The sequence below is a fragment of the Apis mellifera genome, linkage group LG1, assembly GCF_003254395.2.
Source record: "Apis mellifera strain DH4 linkage group LG1, Amel_HAv3.1, whole genome shotgun sequence".
Taxonomy (NCBI): Eukaryota; Metazoa; Arthropoda; class Insecta; order Hymenoptera; family Apidae; genus Apis; species Apis mellifera.
Genome location: NC_037638.1, coordinates 10,152,621 through 10,173,378, shown reverse-complemented (window position 1 = coordinate 10,173,378; position 20,758 = coordinate 10,152,621). Strand labels below are relative to the sequence as shown.

Here is a 20,758-nt window from a genome sequence, read left to right as displayed (position 1 = left end):
CCCTTTTTAGGGAGATATCTCTTTTTCCTCGTTTGGGATTCGAATTGGGACAGATCGGTGGATCTGACAGAGGGATGTACAATGAATTGTGGGGATGAGTAAAAGCGATCGTGAGAAATATACTATTGATTGTTCTGAATGTATCAGAGGATTATTGTTAGAACGAGAAATAACGTAAATTAGAGGTACGTGAATCTGTTGTACTAGTTTTTTTATTTAAACTTTGGAACGAACTCTTTTCTTATGCGTTTATTTTGTTTGAAGTTCGAAGTTATATACGAGGATTTAAAGAATGAATTCGTTGACATACTCGGAGGAAAGGACGAGGAGGAAGGGAGAAATGAGGTCGATTTCCAATCTTTTTTTTTTCCAATCGAGGAAAATATGTTAGAGATCTTGATCTACGTTGTCGAACCATTGCTAAACTTTTCAATTCTTTAATATCCGTTCCAAGCGCGTCCGTTGAATTTATTTTTAAGAATCATTTGCATAGAAATTAATTTCAACTTCATCTTTCTACGTACACTTCCCTTACTTCCCATGCTCGAAAAATATTGGAAAGTTTGAAAGATTGGCTTGGATTACCGATTGTTTAATTCCAACTCGAGGAACGTAATTTATGAAACGTACTTACGAATCTTTTATTCACAAAACACGCGTGATAGATTTATAATTTTAATAAATTACAAAAGATATCTTCTATTTAAAATTATTTCAAAAAAAGAAAAAAAAAAGAAAAATGGAAAGTAAAATAATTTGACTCACCTGATACCGCCTCTCGTCGTGTCGTAGTTCAAAACTCTGTTGCCGTGAAGCCACTGCACGACACTGTATTGCACTTGCATTGCTATGTGGCGCACAACGCATAACAGTTCTATAGTGCTGTCAGCCTCGTAATACTTGTCTCTCAGAGGTTCACCCAGGGCGTCCACTATTTGGACGGATGGTGCTGAAATTTCATTAAGGGATATTAAGATATTGTCATCGTTAAGTCAATTGATTTTAGAAGGATAGCGTATAGACATTGCATCTTGGCATACACGTTGAAGTAATAATATTATCTGTTGCATGTAACGATATTTATAAAAAATATATTTAAACCCATATTTAATATATTTTTCTTCTTTTCGTTTTATTGCAAAATTATATAATTAATTTATTTAATGTTATCAATTTCATTGGTTCAAAGAATGTTGTAATATTTGATTTAAAATAATTTGTTTTCTGTTTGTGAAATTTTAATTTGGAAGAGAAATAAATGGTTGAATCAAGATTTTCTACAATCCTTTTCTTGCGTTTGATTGGAAAACATTATAAAAATATTAAATTTCTCTCATCCCAAAATATTATTGAGCAATATTGAACAACAAAGGGCTACTTGAGCATTCTGGAATTTTGTTACAAAAGTGTTGACCGCAAATTAAACCGACCTAGATTCAATAATGGATGAAACTAAATATCATCTCCATAACGTTCCATATATTTTACAGGGCCAATAAATATTCACAATAGATCGCGCTGTTCACGCGTAAGTGCATCCAACGATCGAGGAACAATTCAGATCTGATCTTTCATCCTTCCCCTTCTGGACCATTTCCAATTCGAAGTTTATCATCCATCCGTATTTCCGTGGTCCAAGAATCATGGAAATAACGTACGAAATTACGAGTAGATGGAAATGATTCGAAAATCGCTACGTTTAAGATTCCTCAGATTTTCCATCCTTACAAATCACGAGATGCAACACGAATACAAATGGTGCTGTTTAATAATGCGAATAAAACGATGAATCACGGATAGGAAAAAGGATATTAGTTGATTTTATCAATATATTATTTACAGACAGGCGAAAATATGTCGCGACGATAAAAGTGATAACAGTGGAAATTGAAATTTTATTGGATCGTTGGTAAAATTTTTTCCCAATTTGCAAGTCGCTTGGTGGCAATGAATATCTGTAAACGATTTGGTCGGATAAGAAAATTTCATTTCACAACGGTGATAAATATGGATGATGCATCATCCTTGATGCATACGTGTATCTAACGACCAAAGTTCGATTCAGAATCTCTTATATCTCTCTGGACCGTTTCCAGAAGCGCAGCCACCTTCTTGAGGGAAAAATGCATGCGCGGTGGAAAGAATCACGAGGAAGAGAAATGTTTTTAAATGTATATTTTAGAAGGGATAAATTTAAAAAAGAATTTTAGATAACCATTCTCAATAATTCCTTATCGTATATTCATTCCCTTATTTTTCTTCAATTATTGAATCATAGTTTAACTTTGAATAAACTTCGCACTTCGTCTTTTAAAAAGATTTCCAAAATTAATTTTTGAATATCGTGTAAGACAATTTTCATAATTTTCTCTTCCCGTACTTAATAATAAATTCCGTTTAAATTCCGTTCGTGAATTTTTCTATGTACAAATGGCGTTCGACCTCGTGAATACCCGCCGGAAAATGTTCTTTCGCGGCAACTTTTCACTTTGCTCGCTCGACCACTGGATAATACAGGATTCGCCACGTTCCACCGCGCAGAATGTTCTTTCCCTGAGTTTTTATCCGGCCGGCCCCGCGCGGAATCAGCAGGAGCGGAGTGCACGCGTTCATGTATGTTGTCAGCTAGCACGTTTTTCGCGAAACAATAAGTCTCGTTAATGGAAAAATATTGGAAGATGTTTTTTTTTTTTTATTCCATTTTAATCCAAACATCCTTCGCCCCTTCTTTTTCTCCTCGTTATATCAACATTTGATTATTATTAACGCGTTATTCTATTACGCATTTTTCGCGATATATAATTATTCCCTGTTATTACTCAACATTCAAGATGTTGATAAAAGGAGAGAAATGTACGAGTGATTTTCGAGATCTTATTCCAATCCGCGATATTCTTATTCCACCACTTGTCTGAGTAAAGATGAATGTGAAAGTAGAATGAGGTAGCAACAGCCAGACAAGAAGCGAACGTGGAATACGAAATAAGTACGATAATTTCGAGCTCTTCAACAACAAAATCCTTCGTTTGAGAAACTCGTGAATAATCGAAATGCTTAATTTCTGGTATTTATTCGGTTTATAATATCCAATGAATAGAATGAAGAGATAAATTCAAACGATATATTTGATAGATCTTTCTCCAACCTCTTTTTTTTTTCAGCCTTGTCTTCTCCAGTGCTTGCAAATTTTCCCACGTTTTTTATGCTTGGTCGTCAAGCCCAATCTCGTAGTTGATCTTGGGAAGGATGGTGGAGGAAGAAGATATATTCGTTGGGTCTTAAAATTGGGGATGAAATATTGTTTCAGGTTAGGTAAAGAATCAATGAATCACTGAAGGTTGAAACGTTGAAGAAGAAATTTCTAAGGTGAAAAGGTGGTTGAATAATATTTTAATTTTTTATATATATATTTTTCCAATTTGTCGTACTGCTTACGAAAATATTTGAATAATTCTGTTTTTCTTTTTTGAAATGAACACGATAAAGCGAAGTATTTTAATATTATTTAAAGTATTCTAAGATGGTGACCGATATTTTAAATTAAAACATTTTACAATTCAATGTTCCATCGTTTTGTTATTAAAAAAGAATAAGATTGTAAATAAAGAAAAGACGCTAAAATTATTACATACGTACAAATTTTCATTAAAAGCAGAATTTTCAGGATATTGAACGAGTTCACTTATTAAAGAAAAAGGACCAATTTTTTTTTTTTTTACCATGCTATATCTATCATACTCTTTCCTCCCTTTTTAAATTTAATTTTTCATTTTGCACGGAATATTCTTTCATCCCTTTCCTTGTGTGTATCTTTATTAAATTTTACACACGTTAGACTCGTATCAGCGTCCGTTCTTCTTATCCTTTTCTTTCTTCGCACGCGTTGTACACCATCGGCGATACCATCCCCCGTGGCCTCGCCGAGATTATCCTGCGGGATCCTTTGCCAAATCCCGCAGGCGGTCTAAACACATCGGGCGTTGATTCATGGTCGCGCGACGCTTATCGATTTTGTCCTCGATCCCCCTCCCCCTCGTAATTCTTGCCCTGCGAGCAAGATCTTCCTTCTCTCGTTCCTGCCGTGGATTTTTCGTTGCGCGAATACCCCGTGATTTGTGACGCACGGGGTTGTGAGATCCGTGGATCGATAGAGAGGGGTGTAAAATCGTAGGTGACAGTTTAATCTGTCGTTGTATTTATTTTCCATATATATATATTTTACTTAACTACGAATTTTTCTCCTCCTCCTTTTTTTTTTATTTTGAATGAAAAAACTTTGAATGATAAACTTTGAATGATATATTTATTTAAATCGAGAATGATAAAAGAGATATTTTTTATTTTCTTCGCAAGTTCTGAAGTTTATGAACAGAGGATACGATAGAATATCCGTTTTCGTGTTCAACTAATTTGCAACGTTTATGAAAATGTCCATTTGTTTAACGGGTGGCCACGTTTGCACAAGCAGGTTCGTGCCACGGTTACAGATTTAAATTCGGCCGGCACACACGTGTAGGAAAACAATGGTGGCGACCACATACCGTGACTATTCCGTTTTTCTTAACCCACGATACGTTACCCCGTCGACATTTGTTCTTAACAGGCGTGGTTGCTCGCTTTATAACACGAACGTGACTATTTTTTCGGATTCAGGGATTATTTCTCGAGAGATGTTAGAGCGCGATACGTTTTATTTTATATTTTTGAAGAGAATGATATATCTTTACTAAAGCTAAGCCATTAAATACAAATTACAAACAAGATTTTAAAACCTATTTTTATATCGTTTATTTTTAATCAATCCTCTATTTCCTCTCTGTAAATTTAATAAACGCGCGAGTTTATCGATCCAACGAAATTCGTGCGGACTGATAGCGCACAGTTCGCGTGACGGTAGAATTAATCTATAATTATGCGACGTTCGATAAGTTTTGCGGGATCTTGCACGATGTTCCGGCCAGTTATTACCTATTAGCCCTGGGAAAGTTCACGAGCAAGAATTGGGTCGTGTCACGAGAAGTGACGAATGTCAAAATTGGGGATCACGGAACGATCTTGACGAATCATGTTTTGGAAACATGGTTGGCAACGGGGTTTAAAGTTTAGCACGGGGTATTAGGGGGGAGGGGGTCTGAATCTCTCTGGTTGAATCCGCCACGGTTTCGTTTCCGCGATAACGAAGAATTTACGCGGGCTTATCCCGGATGAAAGTATAAGATTAAAATGTAATCCAGTGTCGAGAAGTCGGTGGGAATTGGAACATGACGGAGGAGAAGATCTTGCCCCTTTGAATAACGAATGTTTATCCCCTCCATTAAAATTCAGAATCAATGTTTTATTAATGGGATGAATTTTTTTTTTTTTTTTTTTAAAGATATTGATCTAACGAGTTATTCTCTCATATTCTTCATACTTTCGTTGATTTTTCTACGTTTAGATTAATTTTGATAGGAGGGAAATTGATTATTTAAATTTGATTTATGGGTTATTTTAAGTCGAGTCGTCAATTATTATAATTTTACTTTTGGTTTTTCACGGTTTTCGAACAAATCTACGAGTTTTAATAATGTAGTTTTCTCGTCTTACGATTAGTCACGAATTTACGAGGGCGAGAAAATTTCAAATCTTATCGCTTTTCCGGGAAATTATGTCTTTTAATATCGGTGACATTTTAAGCATGAACTTGTAAGTTTCTTAAGTTTTTTTTTTTTTATTTATGGACAGATGTTTCGTATTTTATAAAAAAAAATATTGAAAACACTTCCTTAAATAGGATAGATATAAAAATTTATGAGAATAATAGGTTAATAATAATCGATATTCAATGACCGTCGATAAAGATAAATCTCGTACGAGAATAGTGTCACGGAGCAGCCATTTTATGTATCACGTGCAAACGCGATGTCATCGTAATATACAATCGATAATTAAACAGATATTGAATCTAAATCGAATCGAAATGAACATATCTCGAAAATAAGATCGATTTATGCTTTTCATATCATTTCATTATCTATAATATATAATATAGCTTTTCAATCGGAGGATCGGATGTATTGTATTTGAAACAGGAACAGAGAATAATAATATTCGAAACAAAATGATATATCCATTTTATATATCATTCAAATATTATTTCATTTAACTAACTTTGTATTTAACTCCTGAATATATCGATAAAATCTCAATTCGTTTACTTAATTCAAAAATGACGTTAGAATTTTATAACCTCGAAAATCTTTTGGGTACAAATTGGGATAAAATTATCACTTAAAATCTTAATTTTTAATAAAACTATTAATTCAAATTATGAATATATTAATGAAATCCATCTAAAACTCAAAAGTGAGGATTAAAATTTCATCAATCTAATAAAAAATATATATTTTGAATATAAATGAAACCACTGTTCACAACGATAGCATTAATTCCGACAATAATCCAACAAAGTTAGCCACGATTCAATTCCTAAATTTCGAATAATTAAAAAAAATGAAATTAGATCGGAGGATGTCAAAGTCAAAACTCGGGAGGACACGGTGGCTTTGTCAAACCGGTTGGACGTGTTTGAGGACCGTCAACAAAGCACGGTTATTAAGTGGAACATCTTGTTAGCACAAAGACTGATCCCGCCTCTTCCACATCAGAAGAGGTTGGGCCAAAAGCGACGAATCTATCTATTTAAACGCGATTATTACACGATAATTATTCCCTCTTTCGAAACAACTTTCATCCTCCTGTCTTTATTTCGCCTCTTCTCGTTCCAAAAAGAAAAAAAAGGAAAAATTACGTCAACAAAGGGAAGAGAAAGAAACCTAGTTTTCGGCTTCCTTTTTTTTTTTCACCTTTATTGCCGCCCGAGCTTCTTATTTCACCTGTTTCCTTTTCATTTATGAACTTCCTTCCGTAGTTTTACATTTTCCGAGCTCGCTGTCCATTTTCCTGTCTACCTCTAAGTACCACTTTTCACCCCCTCCCACTTCCCTTTGTTCCAGGAAACGAGTCGACGTATCTCGATCCCACCCCTCTCTGTCTCTCTCTCTCTCTCTACTCGAAATGAAGTTGTTCCGCTTCCACGTGGGGAGGAGGGGAGCTTCCCTTTCGAACGTCCATTCCACCGGTCTATGCCACTTCGCCCTCAATTATCCTGCTGAGCCGCAAAAATTCGACCAACGAACCCAATTTATCCGATCAGAAGCGGAATGCTCAGATCCTGTCTCTCGTTTCTCAACTTCCCCCGACTTTTTTCCCTTCTTTTCCCTTCTTCTCTCTCTTTTCATCCAGTTTATTCCACCGCTCACCCTTCCTTTTATCGTGGCCCGTTACCACCTTCCAATGTTTTATCTTCCAGCCCAGTTTATTCCAATTTACCGTCATTTTGTAAGCCGACCAACGCGAGAAAGACCATTCTTAAAAGTGGGATAAGGTGTTTAGCAGAAGGTGTTTGAAGTGATTGTAATATTGGAGGGATCTGATTGTGAGGTAATCGAGACTCTCTCTCTTCTTTTTTATTTCTTCTCCTTTCCTTTGATTTTACAACTTTTGCCTTTATTCTCTTTGGATCCTTCTTGCCTTGGGGTACTTTAGGATTTGATACAGGATTGATCAACTTTTCTTTGTCTTTCTGTTTCTTTGACGTTCCTCGGATCCTTTCCCTTATTGGATCGCTTTGTTTTGGAGGTTAGGTTAGAAATCGATACACTTTCTTTCTTTCTCTTCTTTCCTTTGACATTCTTTAAATTCTTATTACACGATTTAATTGATGTTATTAGTCAAACTTTACAAGCCACGAGTTTACTAATAAAATGGATGAAATTTTAAAAAAACAGGATCTTCGTTAATTGGCTTAAAAAAGAGACGTTTTAAATATTAATTTATTACTTATTAATATCAAAAAAGAAATAGAATTTCAAAGAAATATGAGTTTAATATCTGTAAACGAAAAACAAAGAATAATTGTAGATCAAAATCAAATCAAGATTGGCATTGATTGCTTACATCAACTGATATTTGTGATTAATGATCGATGAGACGTCCAACCATCTTCACGAGCATCGATTTTTAAACAATTCCCTTCGAATCGTTTTAGAAACATGCCTGTTCCTGTCAGCAACGTTCATTTTTCCTCTCTCACGGTTTGATGATTTACAGGCTAAAGCATTGACGATGAAACCGTGTAACGTTCAAGACAGGTTCCCCTCTCTTTCCTGTTCCCTTTGATGTACGTCGAAATCGTCATTTCGTCCTGCACCGTCTGCTCGGTATTTTTTTTACTCTTTGGCTGACCATTCGACGAACGTTGCCTTCCGCCGTGGCTGAATACGCCACGTTTCGTGATCTGCCATCACGAAAAAAAAGAAAAAAAAAAAAAAAGGAACCTGTTCTTTGTGAAAAATCCTGTGATGGTGGACCCCTGGTGGTCGCGCAGAGGAAAATATTTTCGCCATTCAAGCCACCATCGACCATAGCCACTGTTAATATTCGTAAGCATCCGGTCTCGATGTATGGCGCCGAGCTCTTCTATCCAGATGATTACAACGCGTTGCTTTTCTACTCCACGCCGGAGATGAACTGCGCACGATGTACACAATAATGGCTTCGTGTAATTTTTGCCAAGCTCTTGCGACGAGTTTTCTTTCTTTTTTTTTTATAGAAGTAAAAATATCTTTTCTTTTTTATCGTTCTTCCTATACTTCTGCGTGCAATCTGTTGGCGAAATTTTTACGAATTATTAACGAATCTTAAAAATTACACAAGGGTGTAATACGTATATATTCACCTTTGAAGGATCGATCGAATTTATCATGCAAATTAGATGAATCAAGTAAATCAATGAAGATACTTTCTTCCTTTCGTTTTTTCTTGCAAACTTTGAATGCTTATAAATGCTTGATAAGCCTTAATTTTACATATATTTTTTTTTTTAGAACTATTCGTGTTATTTGTTATACATCATCTTTGTAATAATCTTTGATTAAATTGGTAGAATATGTTCGAATATTTTCGTGGCCAATATATATATATCACATTATAGGCAGATCGAATCAGCTCGAAATCAACTTCTCCTCCTTTCCGTTCTTTTCCCGTCGTGGCGGTTTTATTTCTCTCGGCATCCGCCCAACGACGGATTTTCCCGATGCGAGCTTCGTGACACCGTAGTTCACGAAAGTAGCAGGAACGTAGCCAATTTCCTCGATCTCACGCTGAATACTTGAATACTTCTTTCCAACTCTCCTCTTTGTTTCCCTCTGCTTTCACCTTTTATCCCTCCGGTTGTCCGATTTAAACGATTCTCCCGACATCATTGAAGGGAAAATCTTAACTTCGAGAAAGAGGGAGAGAGGTTATTTCACGTCTCCCATTTAATTTACATCGAGACCATGGCCTGTGGCACTTGCGGATGGCTTCTTTTTAACCGACACGTACTTTCGGCTCACTTGGAGACTGCTATTACCATTGTTTGAAAGGGGGAGATAAAAAATTCTTAACAGAGTTAATCCAATCTTTTGGGCAAAGTTTCATCGAATTTTTCCTCTCTTCTATCATTATTTAAGAATTTATTTTATATTGATCGATCGATCAATATCATTCCGAAGACTCGTCGATTAATTCGATTCGAAAAGGAATAAGATGATTAGTTTGATTGAAAATCCGGTGAATGGACGCCTAACCAAGAATGTTCGCGCGAACGAACAAACTTCTCGAGTTTGGAATTCCTCTGGTAGTAGCAACAGTAAAATTGAATTTCCCTAAAACTGCCTTTGAAATGGTACCGGTAACTTTAATTATTTAAATCACCTGTTTCTGCTCCCAAAGGATGGAACATAATGCCGGAGCAATTTAACGTTTCCAAGATGGATGTCGCATTATTTTTTCAATTAAAACGAATACACGTAATTTTAAAATCGTTCCATTATCACTTTACCTTCGAAATCTACTTTATTGCGTTTTTGAACGTTTCGCTTCGAAAACTATTTTAAATAAAAACGATCTTTAACGTGTTTAATTATCTTTCAGATGAAAAGTTCTTTAAAAGATCAATAATGGTATAATTCTAATAAAATGGAACAAACATCTGATTTCGTATATTATAATTTTATCTTGTATATCTGTAATGTTTTAAAAAATATTATTATACTTTATACGCTTATATTAAATTAATAATATAAGAATCGAAGAAAATTAATTACAGCAATTCTTGTTCTCTCCATACTTAAGCATATCACTTACTCAATGACCTCTTTTCTAAACTCGATTCGCGCCAAGAACCAAGCCAATTCCTCTGGCATTCCCTTGCGACTACTTAACTCGTCTCATTTCGACCTTTTGTCCTACTATTTCCATTTCCTCCTCCCCCAATTCAGATAAATCCATTTCCTTCCACATCGTGTTTACTATCTCTATTTTTTTCTTCTCTACTATGATTGTTTCTATTTGAACTATATTAATTACAATTTTTATAAGTTCTGGCGTTTCTCGTATTATTTGCCCATATTTATCTATCTTATATTTATTTCTTTTTTTTATTAAGCGATGATCGACATGTTTCATAATTTTCAAGTTTAAGAATTAATGAAATATAGAAAAATATAATAATTTTAATATTAGAGAAGTAAAAAAGTAAGGAATAATTATTGCGAATCTTAGAATATTAGTAGTTAATAGTGTCACATGGCGCTAGTGTCGCGTCGGATCGTTATTGTATTAAATTATAACCTAAAAAGAATATCTTTTACGCAAACAAAATACATAATATATAATATATAAAGTTCTTTTTATAACTTTTCAACGAGTAAATTGGAAAAACTTTTTCCATTTAAAGTTTTCTTTTTTTTATAAATGATTTTAATACAAAGGTGCAGAAATAGAAATGAAACGCGAGAACACAGAAACAGAGATAGTTAGTCTAGCGTTAAAAAAAAAAAAAAGAAAAAAGGAAAACAGAAAGTCCGATAAAACGCGTTCTTTTTTTTTTTTTTTTGAAACGTACATAGTTTGAGGATGCTTTCGAAATAAATCGTATACAATGAGCGCGTTAATGTGTGTGGAAATGTATCAAACCGCGTTGAAACGACTGCGTGAACAGATTGACAAACAAAGTTAACGAAGTTGACGGAATAAACGATACTGGCAAATATTACTGGATATAGAGGGATAAACGAATATGGAACACGGAAAACTGTGGATAAGTTTTGTCAATAAACTCATTTTTGCATCACTGATCACTTTTATGGTATATATGGGATACTGGAAATGGAAACAGTATAGTCATTGATGTATACTTAATTATATACAATTGGATCTTTTTTACTTTTCTTGATCAAAAATAATTCCCTCGATGTGTTATATATAGAAAAGAAAAATAGTGCAACTAATAAAAAATTTTTAAAGATACACAGAATAATAACCTGTATTTTACACATGTTAAATTAAACTGTCAAAATATATTTTTTTAAAATTTCGTCAAATTCTAATGTCGTAGCGAAGTTTAATATTTCATGAGTGTCTAATTATCTGAAACGATTCAAATGTATTTATCACATACTATTAACTTCACCATTGGAACAGAAACGCAATGTGATTGATAGAAGTAGGAGGAACGTACTATTAAAGATAACATACGTTCCGTGATAATTTTCAGACGCTTCAGACCTATTTGACGATGCGGGTTTAACTTTACGATAGCCGTAAAAGTGAATTATTGCTGTACTTACCGTTGATGTGAAGATTCACGTGAATATACTTGGGCGGATGAGTGCTGACTTGGCACTCGTACTGGCCCTCGTCGCTACTGTTCACCGGTCGGATTTGTAGACGCCAGTTATCCGGGTATTGGAACTTCACCGTGTACCTTGGGTCTCCTATGTACGTCTGCTGACCCACTGTCAGCAAATTTACCTTTTCCCCATTGTCTTGCCTACGTACCCAAGACACCTGTCGACACAAATTATTTCCATGTTAGTTTTATTTTACTTAATTCTCGATCAAATTTTGGGGGAGAGAGTTTGTTACACGTTTTATAGATTGGAAGATATTATTGGATGATATTAATTTTGCACGACATTTTCCATCATCTCGATAAATGGGTGACAATTTTCCGATTCTCTGTTTCAGACACTTGACAAATCTTTCTAATTCTAACTTCTAATAACTAAGATTTGCCGCTAGATGTCTCGTTAATTCGTATTGTCTCGAAAATGCCTTATGTACAAATGACAAATTATTCCAAATAAATATTTATATATTCCTTTTACTTTTAAAAATATTCATCAAAATCTTTTAATTTACTTTTTATCAAATTTTTTAATAGTTTCGAAATGATACATTCAAATATTTGCAAATGAAACTATTGAATTTCTTGATATAAGTTTTGATGCTTATACTTTTATTGAAAATAATGTATATTAATTTAAAATTTGATTCTCAATCAATCAATTCGCAACAATTAATCGTCACCCTTCATTGTCATCAAACGAATCTCAATTTTTAATATATTATTGTGTAACATAAAATTGAACGAGATCATAAGATGTTAGATCATAGAAAATTGAAGGGAAACGTGTTACGAACAAATCTTGCATAAGATAATGCTCTGATAAACAAGGATCCGAAATCCACAGATTATCCACATAACTGGAATTGGATAGTGCTTGCCGGTATTCCCCATTAAATGTGCGCGATATCGTACATCTTCGACATGGATATCAAGCCCGTTATTATCCGCTCAACAGAGATTGCCGCCTATGGACAGCTATCAATGGCGCGTGTGATCGCTACCGATCGTGATCGATTGCTTTTGGCTATCTTTATAACTAGAACATGAAACATTTTGTACAAAATTCCGATCGACATTGTCCGCTATTGATTTATCTTTTTTTCTATTTCAACTCTTAAATCTTATCCTCAGCGAGGCATACATATTTTTTCAATACAATATATTGTTTTATTATTTGTTTGCTTTTTGGGACAAAATTTTCAAAATTATCTTTTATAGAAAAAATGTTTAGAGATTTTTTTTTTTTTGATATAAATAATGTCTAACTTAACCTATTTGATCGATCACGCGCTCGTGGATGGAGCCAAGAATGTTTGGCGGGAAATTCAAATAACTAATAAATATCGTCCCTAAGTCGAGTTGTGTGCATTTTCAAGATAATCATGCATGGATAATCGCGTTAGCCAACACCGTCGTTACCAGTATTAACAACAGCAACGACATTAATAGCCTAATATTACGCTGAGGCGAGCTCGACCATGGTTCAGCCAAGTGCGATGCTTTTAGGATATAACTATTGCCCTACGAGTTTCTGCAGAGTTGGTAGACGTCGTTTCTCTATTTCAAAATGAAGTTGGTAAGTTCTGAAAAGATAGATGTCACCCGGTAAACATAAGTGTCGAATTTATCGCAGTTGCAAACTAATTTCTTCCTCCCAGTGGTTATATATCATATCGCTTGATCATTGACGAAAAATTTTAACGATAAAATTTCGATCAATTATTAAAATTTATTTCATTTATATTCAATTCTATTCTTATTCAAACAATTAATAATCATCTCATATATTTATAAAACAAAATTTTTTTAATTTAAAATTATACGATAACTTTTCAATTACGATTTCAAAGTGAAATCAGAAAACGTACCTTGGTTGAAATTTTAATAATTTATCATATTTTGATGAAAGTAAAAGAGAAGAATCCAGAGGACGATATCTGCCAATATATATATATATATATTTGTCACGCGATAATTGATAATCGAAACAGGAAACGAAATGAAATTCGTGCGACGTGGATGTCAACGATTACGAGGGGAAATTCACGCGAAATCTAGCCGGGAGCGATAATTCCTGTTCAACCGCACCGGCACGCGTATAATGAGGCCGGATATTAAATTAATTCGAACGGCGCGATTGTTCCAACTGGCGGTAGACGTGTCTGGTTTCCGGAAGTGGCGTCATCACACCCGAGATCTAAGACCGGTGGCGGGCGAAAAGAAATTAATTAGAATAAATCGTGGCCACCCATCTTCGTCTGAAACCACCACGGTTTACAAGATTAATTGTGAATTATAGCCTTTCTAATTTCCCCGACGGGGAAGTGTAAGCTGGCGAAATACGAGACCTTGACTGTTAAACTGTTAAGATATGCAAAACGATGGAGAATGTATGGAAAAGGTATGTAAAACAATGGAGATATATGCGAGGGTGTAAAAGTATACAGAAACACGTGAAAATATACAACATCTTTCCCCCACCCTCCTCTCCCTACTTTTACATATTATACAAATGTTTTCCATACTTTTGCATACACTTTGCACAAATTTACATATATTTTGACGTGTTTTGCATATTTTCGTTGAATGATTTCGCAAGAATGAGTATTTGCGCGGGAAACTTATAAAGGGGTTGTATCAATTAAGAAACTAATCGAGTTTCTATCGAATCACGATCACGGTTTTTTACAATTGTTTTCAACTATCGACGTACGAAAATTTGCATTCGATGATGCTTCTAAAGAATCATTAAATGGGAGAAAAGAGCTTAAGGAAGGAAGAGACTCACGGTTTTATCCTGTAGCAAGGATATCCTGCAGTCAAGCAGGGCGCTACCGCCAGCCTGTACCGTCATATTCTTGCTTTCTCCCTCGAAATGGGGGCCCCACCTGTGATCGTGATGGTGTTGATGTTTGTTCAGCGTGCTGTGCGCATCGAAAATGTAGTTCAACATCGGCGCATCCGTCGGTACCGACCGCTTTGCCGCCGTCGTCGATTTCGTTGATATTGAATCTGTTATTATTGATAGATCTGCAACAATTAAAAATCGTGAAAAGTTAATACATGTAGTAATAAACACGTTTTTATAATGTAATAGATCCTTTCAAACTTCTTTGAGAATTGAAATTTAATCTAAAAAAAAGTTTCTCTCTTCAATTTTGTAAATTTTAAACTTCTTTTATTACAAATTTTTTATCAACTCGATATCAACGTTCGATCCTCTTTTTTTTTCTGCCCATGTTATTTATTCAAAAACGTTGCACGATTTATTGGATACGTTGCACGCCATCGTTGATCGGATATCTTGTCGCGATATTCTCCATATTCTCCAGAGATCCCCGTTTCCCGGTGTTTACAAGTATTGGACAGACAATTGACAACTGACGGTACATATTGGTACACACGTATTCCTATGCGTTTGTAATCATTGAATGAATATAGACATCGTAGCTTGGGAGTAATTATGCATCTCGTGAAAGAAATTTCGACCAAAAATGTAGGATTCGTCTTTCGTATTATTATTTTTAATTGTTGTACAACGAAAATGAAGGAAATACAATGAAAATGAGGAAACATTTTGAGAATCCACAGAGGTATATTCACGTTTCTCTTTTATATAAAAATGTTAAAAAATTATCTCGAAATCGATACGATCTTTCGTTCACTGATCTGACGATTCGATTCATCGATGTAATCATTTATCAAGTCGATGTACAAGCATGGATACTCTCACTTTAGATCATGCTCATTCCCTTATAAATAATTTCTATATCACATTTATATCTCGATCCATATATTTTACCGCTACGTACATAGATGGAAACAGTTCTGGGTCTAAGGTTAGATCGTCCAATTTATCGTTGCTCAACGGGGCAAGAGATACAGCGAAACAGGTAAGCACGAGAGTTTGATGTCAGGCTATTGGAAGGATGCGATATTTCTTCGATCGCGTGCAGCGCATCGGAAAACAATAAGTACGTATATTGCTTAGATATTTGTCTGCTCGTATCCTCAGAACGACGTGTACGAACGCGTCACTTAAATATAAATTTAAACGTTGTTGTATTGCACACTTGGAAAATTTTCACCCATTTGTTCGTTTATCTTTATCGCCGTTTAAACCTTTCGCTCGATCGAGAAATTGCAATCGCGTTCAATTTTATCAAGGTTTTTATCAGGCCTCGAGGCCGGAGTTTGAGATAAAAGTTACGCAAATTTTTATAACGAAGAGAGAATGTAAAACTGTACGCGAAAATAAAGTTCGAATAAATGAAATGAAAATTTTTTTTTCAAAGGAAAAGATTTTGATTGAAATTATCTCAGGAATCTTCGATTAAACTGTGCATATTTTTGCAACATTCTGTAGATATGGATTTAAAAATTGAGGAATTTGTTTTTAAAAAAATTGAAAGTCAACTTTGAAAAATTATTATTCTGAAACGAAACCTTTATTATTAAGTGCTTATTTAACAATGATATATTGAAATATATTTTAATCCTCTTCTTATCATCGATCTGTTTATAGATCGTACAAAAACTCAAAGACTTTTTAAGTGTCTTTCTGATACAAAATATAGAATAAATACATGAAAGAAACTTTAAGGAAATTACATTTAAATAAAGATTGTAATTGCAAAACGAAATTAACAATTATTGATTGAGATTATTAATAATCCTAAACGTAATTTAATACTATTCTAAAAAAAAAAATATCAAAGTAACTTCAACATTTACTTATTATTACAACAAATTAGAAGAAACAAGAAAAATACTTCTAAAATAAATATCAATCATCTAATTAAACATCGGTCAGATCAAACCTAAACCTCGTTACACCATCACAAGCAGATTCTGCCAATAGAAAAACTCAGCAACGATCATCCATTTCTTTCTCCCCTCCCATTGATTCCTCTTCAAACGTTCGCCCGCCATTCCCCACCCGATCTTTTCTCTTTGCTTCCGTCGTGAAAATTTTGCCACGATCCAGAGGGAAGGAAAACTGATCGGGAATTCCGGTGGAACCGTTGAAAGCGTGTTCCGGATACCGACGAAGAAGCCGTGGTATCCCTTCTTGCCTTGGCGAATATGAAAATCGTTATAGCTCGTATTGATCCCTGGATCAGGCCACCCTCTTTTTACACCCGCGAATATTTAAACAACCGGTCAAATTTTTCCATCAGATCGAAAAAAATTCACGATACAATCAAAAGTGTTCTTTATCAAAAGATGATTTTCTTTGAGAAGTTTTAGCCATATCTTTCTTTCGATCGTATGAATTAATGGGCTGATAATAAATGAAAGGAGTACGAAACAGTTTAATGAAATTTTAAAAATTTTTCTTTCGAATTAATTTCTTTTCTATAATAATAAACATTTATATTTGGAAACTCTTTAATTTTTAATTCACGACACGTATATTTTTATTACACAGAAACTTTAGTTTAAGGGAACACGAGATTGAAAAGAATTTGAAATCTATTCAGAAGAAAAAAAAATTAATATTTTTCGCGTATGAAAAACTCTGTTCATCCAAAATCTCAACCGGTTTTCTACTCACGATTGTGCGTCGATCAATTAGAGGTAGTGATTTTCGTCTCTCCCCGATTTCTCGATCGAATCACCCCGGATTTTATCGAGTAATCACCCCGAGCTATCTCGCGGATATTTTTTTTTTTCCCCCACCTCTCCCTCCTTTCTCCACTCGAAGAGCGGAGGCACAATCAACGCAGCTATCCCCAGCCGGGCGTCGAGACTTAGCAATCGACCTATTTTTTTCGCGATTTGCAAACATTCGAGACTTCTGACTTGGCGCTTTCCCCTCTCTTCATCGCGCGCATTATTCCGCATCGTCGAAGAGAGGGGGTTAGAAACGAAGTTTCAGAAATACGAGATTAAGTCCAATTCTAGATCTAATGATCGTTCAACCGTCGAAAGCCCCCCCTTTTTTTTTCGACGAAAATAAATCGACTTCGCGTCCGTTTTTTTTTTGCGTACTATTTCGCGAGCAGATAGATACGGATTTCGAAAAATCGATTAGGATTGGTGGACCGGGGATGCTTTGAGAGAAAATTGAATTCCTTTGTGACCTGTTCGCAAGTGGACGATACACGAGGCTCGATAGTGAGCGTTTATTTAATCTCATAACGTATCAGAATCCCCCTTTATCGTGCCTTCAAGATATATCATTTTTAATTCATTCAAAACTGGTTTACGAGTTCAACAACGGTTCAAAGAATCGAGGATAACAGATACAATAGTTAGTTTTCTCGAAGAAAAAAGTGAAAAGGATTTCACCTGCTTCGAGATACGAAGGGATCCGCGTAATTAGTCTCTTCCAGCGCGTCTCCTCTGTTCCATCGAACACGGTTACGTCGTAATTCGAGCGAGTCCGGCTAACCACGGTAAATAATTCCGATTCGAGGCACAACCGGTAACGCGCTCATGTTTTATGCATAAACCGGATCCCGCGGACCGCCGCCACGCGTTACACGCCGTTCCAGGGCTTCTGCCCGAATCACGGAACTAGCCGCCATTTAAACGCGGCTATCGGTCCCTGCGCCCTCTCGACACGCCGCTTCACCCTTTAATATGCGTTCACGCGGCTCCCCGCGCGAGATGCTCTCTCTCTCCCGTTATATGAACCGTGGTGTTTGGGCCAGGTTATTGCACGTGTAATTGTAGCGCCCCAGTTCAATCGATGAAAAAGAAAAATCGTTCGTATTACTTTTGGGGAGGGATGGATTTAATTATTTATAAGGGGTAACAGAAAAAAGGAACGAAAGAGGATCGTTTTTCTTTCAAATATTTTTAATCTTCCTTCGAAACTTAATTTTTGTTACTATTCATCTTAAACATGTTATATCTCTGGTTCTTTATTTGAAAAGTGTGTATGGAAGTTGAAGATAATTTAGAAATGAGTGAGAAATGGCAATATGAATGAGATATGAATGCATGGTGTGGAAGGACATTATTTAATTTATTGATTTTTATGTAATTTTTTTTCAAATGGAAGAGTGTTCATTTTAAATTGTTAGTAGTTATATGTGTAAGTTGCGTGTCGAATAAACTCGAATGTACCCGTATATCCTTAGTTGTGATACATTCAATGTCCATTATACTGTTTCATTGGAGTTTATACGAGTTACAGAGTTATCAGATGTTGGTGAGTATTCACACAACAGACATGGCATCAACTATTTATGCGAATGTTATACGAGAAAATATAAATTTTCTAAAAATAATCCGCACGAGACTCTTTAAAAGAATTACTGTTTTAATTGTACGTATGAAGATTCTTCTCTCGTCACTTTGCATTAATTTCAAATTTAGGATAATGTAATTTAATTTATCATCCTTCTATACATTCTCTATTTTTTAAACTTTCCACGATTTTACCCGCGATAACTCGAGTTTATAGCGTTTGAAGAATGACAGAAGTGCTCGAGGAAAACTTTGAATCCAATGAAACTCGCGATACGTTGCAAGATTGGGACGCGAAATCGACGGTGGGGATCGTGAAACTTAAATAGAATGCGCCGTTTCCACGAGATCAATTTAACAAATTTGTTTCTGCGAAACTTGAGGCAAGTCTCGCGGGATCGACATTCGGCCCAAGTTTGTTCCATCGATAAAATTATTCTCGATAAATCAAATCAGATTCCAGCGATGCTCTCACTTAAGGAGCGACAATAAATTAATTGCAAGAAACGTGAATTTCATGAATTTTTAAACTTGAAGAATTATATTTTCGTTGAATTTTCAGTCAAGAACCTTCCATCTTTTATTCTAATTCATCGGCTCAATTATTTATTGCATGCACACACGTTATTATAATTACAGAATATAATAGAAGATCGAAAGAAAATATTTTATAATATTAAATCTATTATAATTTTATGTCAAACATCTTCTTGTAAAAATTTTTTTGGTAAAAAATTATGATATTGAATAATTCAAACGATACTTTTGAAAGATCGATTCTAAATATCAAAACAAAAATATAATAATTATTTATAAAGTTGTCGATCTTCATCATATATATATATCTCCATCTCGCTTCATCCAACACAGATATCGTTTAATAAATAAATCCACACCAATATTTCTGATCTCCACAATTGATTTCCGTGCGAATAAAATCGGAAAACTTTCATCGAATGAAACCAGAAATAAAAACCCAACATCGATCCATCTTAAAATCCCTTTCACGAATAACTTTCTAATAAAGAAATATATGCTCCATAACCATCCCCAAAAGAGATTCATCCGCGAGCGAAACACGCCTGTTTATCGATAACACTTGTGAGAAAATTCGCGAGACGCGCAATTCCGCGACAACGATGGTTGTCGAACCATTCGTCTCTGCCTCCAGCGACGTGTAACGGCGGAAAGATCGACAACGGTCGATCTTCATCCCATGGTTGTGTGCTTGTAATGATAAATCAGCCGCTCGATAACACGATGCTGATAACGTGTACGCGTTTTACGCGGTGCACGGCTATCGATCGCCGCGATGCGTAATGGAACGTGCGCGCATTATCGTGGCGGAGTCCGGTGTTACGCTGTTATCTGTCGCGGCACGTTGCTCCTTTTGTTTGGATGTCAGCTCGAGGGTTTATAGGATCCTCTTTCTGGATTGGATTTAATGGAAATCCGAATTGCATCGGATGGATCGGTTAGGCACCGAGATTCGCGCAGGAATTTAATCGTCTCGATTTCACTATAGAGGAGATTATTGTTTTTATTTATACGAAAAGATAGGATTTTTTATTTAGATTGTAGTAATAATATCATAAAAAGTTTCTTAACTTAATTTTTCTTTTCTTCATGGTGATAGATTGTAAGATTGACTTCGTGATAAATGTTTAAGTCGATGATTTTTTTAATTTCTTTTCTTTTTGAATATTTAAATTAGATTTTTTAATTTTGTAAGCTATCAAATTACAGATTCGTCGCAAATGTTTGTATCTCATTTGAAAAAAA

General features: G+C 35.1%; 1 protein-coding gene across 14 annotated transcripts in view; it reads right to left on the bottom strand.

Moving 5' to 3' along the window:
- LOC412813 (zwei Ig domain protein zig-8) overlaps positions 1-20,758 on the bottom strand; it is a 244,744-nt gene that overhangs the window by 11,054 nt on the left and 212,932 nt on the right. For all 14 annotated transcript variants that reach the window (XM_016916998.2, XM_026441042.1, XM_016917010.2 and 11 more), the window contains 3 exons: positions 14,565-14,806; positions 11,715-11,934; positions 766-949 (listed from right to left, as the gene is read on the bottom strand). In XM_016916998.2, the coding sequence (XP_016772487.1) occupies positions 766-949; positions 11,715-11,934; positions 14,565-14,806 (646 nt within the window). The remainder of the gene's footprint in view (positions 1-765; positions 950-11,714; positions 11,935-14,564; positions 14,807-20,758) is intronic.